A 12,282-nucleotide genomic window follows, 5' to 3' on the forward strand; every position below is an offset into this window, starting at 1 on the left:
TTCAATTTGCAAAAATATATAATATATAATTACAAAAGTTACATATTGAATTATGGTATTAGCACCCCGCAACGCAATGAACGCATCGTTGAGTATACTGTCCTATTTGTATATACTTATTCAGTATACTGCCCTTACGTTTCAGCTCGTCTCGTAAGGAAACCTTACAGTTTACAATGCAATTTCTACGTTTAAGATTGCTTAATTATTAGCAAACTTCTTAAGTTTGTGTAAGTGACATTACATACATGCAATATTGCTGTCAACAATTCAGTGATAATTATTTTGGAAAATGGGGATTGCAGTATGACGCACAGTAAACAAATGAAATTGTTAGTAATTTAATAAGATTGAACATTTTCTGGGTGTCAGATTGCATCGCATTTTCGTTCATAGTTGTCACTCTATCGTGTAATATAAATAACTAAACGTGATACAAGTATTAACTACATAATAGTAAGGGGCAATCGTTTTCATGCTAATCGTTCGTTATACACCCTTTCTTTTCTTAGGTCGTTAAAAAACAGCCTGAATATATTTTTTTTAGACTTCTACGAAGTATTTCGAGGATAACACTAGTACAATAAATATTTATAGAATAACAGACATGTAAATAGAAGTTAAGTAGTTGCTCAGATTGACTTACATTGATGCGATCAATGATACGAACTTAAGTAGGTGCATTGATTTCATTCTCTTATGTTCTCGTTTCCCAACGATTAATTAATATTCTTTTCGTTTTATTGAAACAATTGGTATAAATTAGAACGTCGATTAAAATATCTAGATAAATCTGTTCTCTTTGTTCTCGTTTCTCACAGTACAAGCGTCCTTACCAATATACATATAACTAGGTTTTTTCCGGGATTTCACGTTCGATAGTACGGCCTGTAAGTAGACATCGGGATATTGTTTTTCGATAAATGGTGAACATCACCTTGGTCGTATTCCACGTCGTTGTAGATTCCGCTTTGATTCTAAAAATAGAAGCATCATTGAATATTCAAAGCATCCGAGCGTGGAAAATGACATATTGGAAAAACGAATATTCACCGCCAACGATGACCTGGACTTTGGCCTGGGAACATGAAAACCACTATTCTGCGGAATCAGATCAGCCCTGTCCTTATCTTGCGGCTCGGAATCCGAGCTGTCTGGATCTGGCTGATGTCTTTGTCGCGGTCTTGTCGGAGCTTGGAGTCGTGGCAATGGTACTGGTGGCAATGTTCCATGGATATTGAGAGGTGGATAACCGAACACAGCGGAACTTGGTCGAGTTGGACCCATAGGTTCCGTCTAAGATCAAACACAAATTTAATATACTTTTTATCGGAATAAATCTTTCAAATACACATGAAAATATAATTTGTCGTTGTTTTATCTCTAATCGTGTTATCTTTAACTAACAAGGAACACTGTCCAATCGATGATGCGATACACAGATCGTTTGGTGTAATTCGGAAGATGCGAAATAGAGTTCACGAAATTTTGAACAGAAATGTTATCGTCAGCTAGTTTAGGAAATAGGTATATTTCTATGAAAAATGGTCAGCGAGGTCTAAATGACAATTTTCGTGGCTTCGTCTATTAAAATATTTCGAAGATTATTTTTATCAGTTTCGTAGTATTTTCTCTTTCCGTAATTGAATAGTGTTTCTTGTAAGCTTGTGATATTAGTTAAAGGAACGCTGTTATCGTCATTCCTGTCGCTTACAGCATATACATTGGCAGTTGCCATGTGATCGCCAAAGTGTGCCCACATGTAGGGTGGCAAGTTGGTCGGTGGCCCTTGTTTCACGGAAGCAAGAGTACCTACAGAACCAACCCTTGCCAAAGTTCCTGGTAGGGTACCAGGTATTCCACCCTGAATGTAACCGTAGACTGGTGAGCCGACCGATTTCTGTTCACGCGACCATCTTCGACTGTAACACGTATAGAAAGTGAATTTGTCAACTATTGTCCCCTAGAATACATTTCATAAATTATATAAAAATATAATAAAAATGTATCTTCACCTCCACATGATCAGACATACTAAAGTCAGGACTATGATTATTAAAGCTGCTACAGACGCTCCTATCGCTACTCCCAAAACCTCTCCATCGACTTCACATTGGGTACCGTAGTAATTACCAGAACACCTTTCGACCAAAGTATTATTAAAAAAAATCAATCATTTTTTATTTTTATTATTAGGTATTCTCATTTACTTACGTGCATTGCATGTGGTCACCCTGGTAAGAGCACGACCCACGATTATTGCAATAAGTCGAAGCACACGAAATACATGTTCTACCGGATTCATTAGGATCATCCTTATGAGGATCTTTCAATCCAGGGTTACAAGTGCAAGTAAACCCACCCCAATTATTCGTACAAACCGCCGAAGAATGACAATCGTTCAACTCTGACGACGCACACTCGTCCAAGTCTATAGAGATTAAAAGGTATAGATTAACTTTTATTTTTTATTTAATGAAGTTCGTTTAAAATAGAGAGTTATTTTTTCATGTTCACCTTGTAAATTTGATATAGATCCAGGTGGACTGTCAACATAAAGGGCGCTGTTCCCTATATTATTGCTTCTTCTGTGAATAACACCGAGCAGATGTCTCTGTAGCTCCCCTGCTAAGCTTGGTCTAATTGTTCTTGGCTCATAAGTGAGTTTCAAGGTTGCATTCACAAAGACACCCCCTTGCCCCTGGCTCACATCCCCTTGATATACTCCATTTATGAAGGAGCCCATATACTCGTCCGAAAATGGCGTCATCGACATAGCAGATTCGATCTAGGTAACAGGAAAAAATAATTGTTTAATATTTCAATATTTTTCAACATATATGATCGAACGTTAAATTAGCTCACAGCTCGATTTGCTTCGTAGGCCAATGTTTGATAGGGCTCAGAATCTCTATCGGTAAATCCTCGATCCCACACCACTTTTCTATCGTAAATCTTATCCACTCTGATTGATACCACGATACTTATAATTTCTACAAACGATTGATAGTTTGATATAATGAACTTATATAAATTTTTTAAAAAATTGGCTTTTAAAATATTAACGAACTTTTGCATGGTAAAGAATGCTGCAACCTCGCATATCCTGGCTTACAGTGGCACGCAGATACTCCTTGAACAGTGGCACAGGCCTCGTGCTGACTGATGTCACAAGTGCTCGTATCACCCACGATACAAGTGTCAATTCTAACCGGAGGCTGAGTTGGTCTTCTATGAAACGTCGGTCTTCGAATAGGTGCGCTGGGTCGTGGAGTTGCTGTCGGTGGATCCGGCTGTGCAACTGCAAATCTGTGAGAGCAATATTGATTTTAACATATCTAAATCGAAAATTTAAATTCAAAAATTTGAGGTTTGCACTGAAACATTAAAGAATTGAAATGAAAGATTTAAAAACCAAAATTGTTGAATTTGCCTTCAAACACTTGAATTTAAATTCTACACTGAACAATCTTTTTTATTTGATATCTGTATCGAAATTTGTATGAAACACTAACCCTGTGCCAACAATGGAGGGTGGTTGAGTTCTAGTGGGCTGAGGTTGCGTCTGCGCGTGTGTCGAGGTTCGATCAGAACTTTCAAACAGATTTAAGTACGTTCTCTTCCCGTCGATGCTGACGAATCCTTGGCCCTCTATCGCAGAAGTTAGGATCACGTCCGCGTTTCCTCCATTTACTGGTACTCTAACACCCTCTCCTGATCACGAAGGTCGTGAGAATTATAATTATTGATGGTTAGGGTTCTGCGTTAATAAAAGATGTCAGTGTTTACCTGAACCTCCACCACCTGGACCTTGAATAGCCGAGACCGTGACATCAAAAATATCACCGAGAGGTGGATGTCTTGGTGGTGCGTAAGGTCGTTGAGTAGCCAGCCCTTGAGTTCCCGTGTAATCCAAGGTATCGTCGAGGACGATCCCTGGTCTGGGTCTGTAAGCGTAGCGATCCGTAGGGGCTACAAAGGAATTTAATTGAGCATAACAGCTTGCTTGCCGTTACAAAGGAAATTAATTAAGCATACTTGTTCGTCGGAGCCGCACGAGGAATTCATTATAGACTGAATGCAATATTATCTTATCGAATGAAAAAATTTCACGGGACGTGCATCCGAGCGAATGTCCTACCTGAACTCTTCGAGAACGTATTCGAGGCCGAATGAACTACACTTTTCTCAATGGCTGGCGGGGTCTTCGTGAAAGACGAAGGTAAATTCTCAGTCGGAGTTGAAACACTCGAAGCGATTGTGCTTTCTGATTCAGACATCTTACTCGGTTCCAAAACTACTGTACTCGATACACTTGCAGTATTACTCGAATCATTATTCGTGGGAACTGGAGTCGATTGAACGACCGGCTTCGTGGGTGTTGGTTCGATTACCTGAACCGACGAGATCGTTTCGATATTTAACGTTGACGTAGAATAAGATTTCGTCGATGTTTTGGAAATATTCGCTTTATTGTTAGGCTTTTCGTTGTTCGTAATGGAACTAGATCCCTGAGAGTCGTTGATCTTCGAAGCTTTCGTAGGTTTAATCGGAACATCCAGTGGTATCACGGGTTTTGGAGAATCTACGTGCTTCGTGAAACTCGTTTTGTCACTAGACTGAATCGTGGATGTCGTATTTGCTTTAGATGGAACTTGATATTTAGTTTCTTTTTTGGCCGAGTGTTCAGGTTCGGCATTTCTCGTCGTGTTCTTATAGATTGGTCTTTCCGTGGCCTTCGATTCCGTTTTAACTTTTTGTTTACTGTTCTCTTCTTGACCCTTTGTTATATGCTCCAAAGCGTTCGTAGAAGCTTCAGTCTGATCTGTTTCTGCCTGTTTCGTGGACGATTCTTCCAGCGATGAAAGTTCAAGTTTCAGGTCCATATGCGGTTTATCCGAGGTCTTGTCGTCTTGTTCCTTCTCCCGATTCAAAGTGGAATTCGTCGATGGTGGTAGCGGTTTGTAGGGAGGAATTGGTCGTCTATTTCCACCTGATGATTCAAAATTAATCGTAATTTAGCAAGAACAACATCAAAGACAACTTAGGCTACGAGGATATTTTTAAAAATTTACCAGGACGATTCCAGGTCCATGGGCGATTTCCTTGGGGAACAATCTGTTCTGGTAATGGAACTCCATTTACGAACGGTCTAATTGGACGTTCAGGTAGTTGATTAATCAGTGGTCTGTCAGGCGCTGGTGGTTTTTCGAAAGGATAAGGATGATCAGGCGGCGGGGGTGGGTTCATTCCAGGTGTGTCAAAATCAGGTGGCAATGGTGGAACATCGGAAATTCTCGGTGGTCCTCTGTTATTAATTCTACAAAAATACAAATAAATATTATTGTATAAATATAGTAGACAATATAATTTTATTATTGTTAGCTAGTATTTAAAAGATATCCATTTATTCGAAAGGAAAATAGCGTAAAGAGCGTTGTAAAAGACTCGGAATATAATAAAATTATGTTCTAATCTTTCTTTTATCAGAATAATAATTATATCTCGATATTTATAAAAAATGTAAATTTGCATAACCATTCACAGTCTAATAATCGTATATAATTCACTTGTCAGTGTACCTGGTAGCCTGAATCGGCCTCAAAGGTCTCACCGTGTTGGCAGCAACGTTCACGTTCCCATTCAACAATTTGACAATACCCGTGATAATGTCCTGTATATCGGGATTTGCTTGCCGATAACCAGGAGAGGCAGTTTGCAGAATAGGTGGTGGGGCGTGCTCGCTATAAATCCTCGGAATCTCTTGGCGAGCTCGTCTTTGTTGATCTATTGCCTGTAAGTACTGTGCCTGTTGGTTTGACACTCCGGTCAGTTGATGGGGCTCCGACAAGAGTTTTGGTTCCTGCGGAGCCCCTAGTCCTTCCCCCGACATGGATTCACTGGTCGTTGGAGATATGCTGTTAATCATGGAAAAGATGTTTCTCGTTTACCTTTTCATTTCTAACGAGTAGACTGAATATGATGGTGAAAATGTTATACTTGAAAAAGGTGAAAATTTATCAATGAAATCTATCGTAAATCCCTCGTCTGCTCGTTAAGAAACTAATGACAATAACTTATTTTTGTATTCTGTAAACTTTGCAAGATTTATATCGACGTATATAGCATTGTTATGTTTATTATAATAATATTATTATATATATATACAACAATCTGTATCTAATACGTGAAACGAATTTCTATTTAGGTTTTGTTTCTTTAGTCATCTGTTGACAATTTATAGGAATGTAAATTTGCATAACCAATAACTGTGATCTTCTCGATGGTTATCGAACGTTTAATCGACTTACTGGTAATATTCACCGGGTCTAACTTCGATGTTGTTTCCATCGATATGGTCCACGTGTTTTGAAGAAGTCAGTTCATCAATGGATTCCTCGTGCCTAGTATTTCTGACCTCGAATCTTATATCGTCTTTATCGTAGTTATCGACGCTCTTTGAGCTTTCCAGTTGAAATGCTGGAACAGTTCTTTGGAAAGTCGGCGATTCATCACGATGGAATACACTTGAGGTTCTTTCTGGTCCCGTGTAGGCACTGGCACTGAGAATTATGTCGTCTTGGGAGGAACGAGACGACGTTGGATCGTTCCGGATAGCCGAGACACCTGTGAACAATTAGACAACAGTTTACAGTCACTGACTCATAAATTATCTGCGCCCGTGCACGATGGAACGTTTCATGTTTTATCGCTAGCAAAAAGCAACGATTATCCTGAAAGAAAATAGATAATTATACTTGGATTGAAGCGTGCTGAGAACTTTGTCGGTTGCGTGAGAAAGACGTCGCGTCGATTCAGCGAAGATGAAATAATTTCGTTACGAAACGGTACTCTTGAACGATTCTCTACGGTATTATTCGCTGATTTTTGTTCTAAGCATCATCAAGTAACATGCTCGGAACACCTTTCAAAAGCAATGATCGATCGAAAGCGTAATGCGTAATTCTACGTTTCCTTAGACGTCAGATGTACGATCAATCAGGCATTTACTTAAATCACCTTGGTGATCGCAAGAAACGTCGCGTTGTCGATAGCCATGGAAGGGTCGCGATCGAGAGTCGCAAAAAATCGAGAAGATCCTCGGCCGATCGGCAAGGAAAACGGTACTCGAACGGTTGACATTCTCGAGGCTGGTATCGAGTGGTTTGACCAACCGTGGACGTGACGCGTATGAAATTACTACTATCTCTTTCCTCGTTCTTCCTCCGTTCCTCTGACTTTCGTCGCGTCACGCCTTACGTCTTTTACGCATGCTGATGAGAATAAAGTTCATTGACACCAGATCAATTCGCAAGTTTTTGGCAGAAATTAATTACGAGATATCGCGAGCTGCCACTTAACCCGGAGAAGTCCTTTAATCTTCGTTCACGAATTGCACAGTTTATGACACAATCAAGCGGTTTACGATCTCCGCCACGGTGTGATCGTACACCGGCTGTTTATTCGACTTTCCAGCGTCAATATCGCTTTTACTGTTCGTCATTTAGACGTGCATATATATATATATGCGTATACGATCGTTTTACAGTTTGGGTTAGGAACAGTTGCAGTACATCGGGACCGTCTGCTATACGAGGCAGAAACAATGGCAGATTTCTATGCAACAATTCAACGGCGCGCGAAGCAATTTAAGTGAAACTACAACTGGTAGGTGGTATAGATCATCGTTGGTCGATAGTAGCGATCGGTAACACGTCCTGAATATGTCGTACGGAAACCTGGAATACTAACCGAGAAAATCAACCGTTCCGATCCGGCACCACAACGATCCAGTCGACAACCACGTGTTTCGATTTTGCCGAAAGCATCAGCCCGCGAACGACACGTTCGTCTTTGTTTCATAGAAAGTGTGCATATTATAGTATCATTTTCCTGTGGACTTTTTCCTTCTTTTCAGACCTTTCACCGTCTTTGACCGACTGTTTCGAGAAATACTCGACTCTCGAGACAGTTGCTGCTGTTAACGGGATAATAAGAACAACGATGTAACGGGGCTCGTTCGTTTCATTAAAGGCCGGATTAGGAATCGAAGAAGCTGGAGAGTCGTTTCATTCACAAACCCAAATTTTACTGCTTTCGTTCTCTCGTTACTTTAAGCTTACGATGGGCGGTAAGATAACATTTGCATTAATTGTTGGCAGTTCGCTGAGTTTATTATGGTTCACCGTTGACGATTAATTATTCATCAGCGAAACAGTAAATTGTTCGGGTAAGGAGCACATCGGTGGCTTCTCCGTTCATGACTTCATTTTTCAGATTATAGCGAAATCAATTCGAAGGAGATAGGCCGATTGATAGTACCTACGTTATTTCTTCGAAGGTAGTGCAGTATCTTCATCAACACGAAATCCCGCCGCTAATAATGTTTCTCACTTCCTGTGAATCGCAATAGCCCGAATAGAAGATCTATCGCTAATTGCTCATTAGGAACTGTACGGAGCGACACGATTTTCAAGCAACTGCCTGTTGGCAAACGCAATTAAGCTAATCGCTGCTTTCGTTCTACTCGTCGAGCATCATGCTCTCGATGCTCTCTGTTTGATATCTGCGGAAATGGTAGGAAAACGCGTCTACGATTAAGATCAGTTTTTCGAATTAAATCGGTGATCCAAAAACTGTGACGATTTAAACTACAGTTATTCTAATTTAATTGTTCCTGAACTGGAACTAAAAGATTATGTGCACTGTATTGTTTAGTTTATTACACGTTACGCGAACTGTTATCCTTTAGAATTACGCATTATTGTCGTCGAGCGATCACAATTTTAGCTGTAACTGGTATCACATTATAGCAGCCAATTTAGAAACTAAGGTACTCTTTCAGCTTGAAACTACGGTAGAATTTCGTCTTTCTGGACTCGTCAGGGGACGAACGGTTCGATATAAGTGCAGTTCACAAATGTTCAGCCGCTTTAATTAAGATGTGCTATTTAAAAACTGGAGATACCTAACGTTTTATCATTCTGTTTGTGCCATTTTTGTGTTTCTTCGTTCAGTTTAAGATATTCACGTTTTTCAGTTTAACACATTCGATAAGACATGTTGCAAAGTAACGCGAGACTCTACTTAAATTCTAAAGGAATCTCTAAATTACAAGTCTGTCGTCGTCTTAACTGGAATAGCAAAGTCGATGAAAAGTTTCATTGAAGGGTTCGGGTAAAGATAGAACACGTTCGCGATTAAAATTATAGCGATTTCATTGACATCGGTCGTGCCGTCGGTTTGTCGGCTTACGAGCTGTTAATTAATCGATCGGATCGTTGAGATCGCGTGACTGAAGCCGCTTGTATTTTATCTAATAGATTTGATCGGCGAGCCAGTTTACAAAGCATGCGTTACCGAGAGACTTTCGTTTCCTATTTGGATCGCGGCATCGCATAAATAATAATTACAAACGTGGCTTGCATGCTGCGAACGAATAACGGTGTTTACGAACACCATAACCTTGCTAACGTGAGAGCATCGGATAGGGATCCCGTGAGAATGTAGGTGAATTGCATGGTTGATTCTGTCGCAACGAACGGAATGCAGTCGCTTGGTCAAGTTCGGAACTCGAGGTGTCCTGAATCCTTCAGGAGCCTAAGGCCTCTCCTACCTTCGTTCGCCGTGCCTCGAAGTCATTGCCCGAAATAATTAGCCATGCGTTCTCCTCGCTAATTACTCTTTTGCAACCGCGGCGTACTTTTACTTTGTTAATTAACTCCAGCATCGGTATTTTTGCCACTCTTAACTTTTCATCTGATCGTCGTAAAAATAAGAGAAAATTTCGATTAGCACGAGCTCGTTTTCGCTGCTCGTTTTCGATCCTTGTTCGCGTTATATGTACAGTGGTTCGTGATATAATATCACGATAGCAAGATAAGGTGTGGTTACAGCGCTAATGAAATTTCAAAATCTTTCGTGCGCAATCGTATTCTACGAACGTCGGAATTATTTCGCGAGCCACGTGCGCCAACGACGCTAAACGCTATCGCTAAACGACGGCACTGTTTCGCCAAAGAAACTGCTTAATGTTTCTTAAGACAAGTAATTACGAGGAGATGCAAGAGTTTACAAGACGTTGTTCACGGTAAACACAGCATGCGTTTCACCAGGTAACGAGGTAACATAGTTGCGTCTTATGTACAAAACGTGCGTAAAAAATATTACCGGTTCTAGATGCCTTCGATTACTTCGCCAGATATTTCTGTAATGATAATATTTACCAGCGAGCAGGTTTTGCTAATGGAATCTTACGGATGTAGGATTAACGATTACCCATCTATTAATTTTAATTGCCAGTTTTGTTCTGCGTTTTATGCCTTTCTTTGTCTTAACTTGCAATAACACGCGCCTTGTCTTGTATAAAAATAAATAATATAAAAGCGAATAAAAGCGATGCGTTTAGATGGGACTCCGGGGAATCGCGATTTTCGCTGGGTAGCCAAGGTTTCTAATATGCTTAGAGCCGCATTGAATATCATTTGACCTCGTGACGCAATTCTAACAGCGTCTAACACGACTTAGGACAAAAAGTAAGAACCGTCGAAGGGGTTTATCCGTGGAAGCGTAGACCGAGCTATGCGGCGTCTCTCGAGGCGGTAACGGCAGAGTTAACGGTACCCCATTCCAGCCCAATATTTATTCTTTTCGCTGGTAAACGTGACATTTGGTACCTTCACTGTGAGATTCGACAGGTGTCCAACAACCTATTCGTTCTTCAACGTATAATTTCAAGACAGTACTTAAATCAAAGGATATTTTCGATACGCGAGTCTTCTAGCTGAATAATTTACTGCCTAATAATACATATCGGTAGATTGACAAGTTACTAGTTACAAGTTATAAATTTCGGTTTTATGATTTTACAATTTTACAAAGTATCTTACCGTATACTTTTTTAAAGGGATAATCGAATGATTTGTAATTCGTAAAATTTCATTGAGATTTGTTACTCCTATACGAGAAAATTATTACGTGACTTGTAAAATTTCACCAATAACGTTAGTTTAGTCAAAAACACTGTTATTCGATCTCTTCACTATGCAATTACTGGTAACATAAAAACGTTTAGTAATTGCAAGTTTTCAATTGTGCAGCAGGCCTCTGGCGTAATAGGATTTTAAGTTTCTTTTTGTTCTTCTCGACAGAGTTGAATCAACGAAAGGAAAGTTTTCACGAAAGGATCGTTTCACCGTGTGGTGAAAAGCCGAAATCGACTTCAGCGATCTTGGAATTTACGTGACTCAGGATCCTCTCTGACGACAGTTGGCAGTTCTCCTGTGACGAATATTACCAGGAACTTTTAGTTCTTCGTTTAGGAGACGAAATCTCGAATGACAAACCAATCGACTTTCTGTTCCACCGTGCACAACGCGATTTCGTGACACTTTCACAACTAAGGTGCTTGGGCGAAAGTCGAATGACGAAACTCTGTGCCGGATACGTTCCTTTGTGTCGATGTTCATCCGCATTAACTATGACATCGGACGACTCATGTAAATTCTTCTCGTTACGTAAACGAGACGTCAAAGACGAAATATAAAATAAATCACGCTAGAACCGTAGGAGATTTGGTTAATTATACAGCGGACTCGAGTCGATAACTCGTAGACCTTGACGATCAATCGCACCCAGTCTCCCAAAAAATTTGCATAAGTCGATGAACTGTTGTAATCCGAATTTGTTACTGGCTTTTAAACTTCTCAATTTCCATTTATTGCTTCTTTCTAATTTTACGAATACTTGGCGTTTCGCGTCATAATATCGTGTATCTACAGGATTACATTGGTAAACTGTGAAAACATAAATCTTCATGGATGCTTCGTACAGACACGTTAAGACTGGGACCTGGAAATCTCCAAGTAACAGGTATATACGTGTCAGAACGCGAATGCACGTCATGCTTGCAGCTTTCTCCTCTGTCGCTTCTGAAACGCGTCTATGACGTGTGCTTCGTTTTATAGGCGAGGCTACGATACAAATCGAGATTTCATTAATTCCTTTCTTTCTCTCCAATTAGGGCCGTGCTTTATTAATGTGACGCGTTCAACGGAAAAGATCCGATGGCTCTCGATGCATGTAAAAAGTTAATTATCCGAAACGTTACTTTTAAATATTTATAAGCAGCTTTGATCTTGGCTGGGTCATCGAACTACTGGTTTTCCTTTTTCCACGATATACTATTGACTCTAGTTGCAACGTCACGTTACATTCGCAAGATTCTCATAATAAATTGTTGATACACTTGGTCGTACTAGATACAAAGTTACATGCAACCGG

General features: G+C 40.0%; 2 protein-coding genes across 4 annotated transcripts in view; one reads left to right on the forward strand and one right to left on the reverse strand.

The window, feature by feature from the left end:
- The window catches only part of LOC117231707, a 13,660-nt gene continuing 1,378 nt past the window's right edge, over positions 1–12,282 (reverse strand). The window contains exons 2-15 of the mRNA XM_033490379.1: positions 6,312–6,627; positions 5,583–5,918; positions 5,076–5,320; positions 4,142–4,993; positions 3,790–3,972; positions 3,516–3,714; positions 3,071–3,309; positions 2,866–2,993; positions 2,518–2,788; positions 2,215–2,431; positions 2,016–2,141; positions 1,715–1,922; positions 1,054–1,296; positions 1–977 (exon numbers count right to left, since the gene is read on the reverse strand). Coding sequence (XP_033346270.1) covers positions 870–977; positions 1,054–1,296; positions 1,715–1,922; positions 2,016–2,141; positions 2,215–2,431; positions 2,518–2,788; positions 2,866–2,993; positions 3,071–3,309; positions 3,516–3,714; positions 3,790–3,972; positions 4,142–4,993; positions 5,076–5,320; positions 5,583–5,918; positions 6,312–6,627 — 3,671 coding nt within the window. The 3' untranslated portion in view covers positions 1–869. The remainder of the gene's footprint in view (positions 978–1,053; positions 1,297–1,714; positions 1,923–2,015; positions 2,142–2,214; positions 2,432–2,517; positions 2,789–2,865; positions 2,994–3,070; positions 3,310–3,515; positions 3,715–3,789; positions 3,973–4,141; positions 4,994–5,075; positions 5,321–5,582; positions 5,919–6,311; positions 6,628–12,282) is intronic.
- The window catches only part of LOC117231709 (cyclin-dependent kinase 4-like), a 26,129-nt gene continuing 17,039 nt past the window's right edge, over positions 3,193–12,282 (forward strand). For 2 of the 3 annotated variants that reach the window (XM_033490389.1, XM_033490395.1), the window contains exon 1: positions 3,210–3,311. The gene's annotated coding sequence lies outside the window, so the exon portion shown is untranslated. Of the gene's footprint in view, positions 3,312–12,282 lie in introns of all 3 variants that reach the window. The other variant, XM_033490393.1, reaches the window with a different exon arrangement.

The sequence above is a fragment of the Bombus vosnesenskii genome, unplaced genomic scaffold, assembly GCF_011952255.1.
Source record: "Bombus vosnesenskii isolate JDL3184/JDL3185 unplaced genomic scaffold, Bvos_JDL3184-5_v1.1 scf7180000013273, whole genome shotgun sequence".
Classification (NCBI taxonomy): domain Eukaryota; kingdom Metazoa; phylum Arthropoda; class Insecta; order Hymenoptera; family Apidae; genus Bombus; species Bombus vosnesenskii.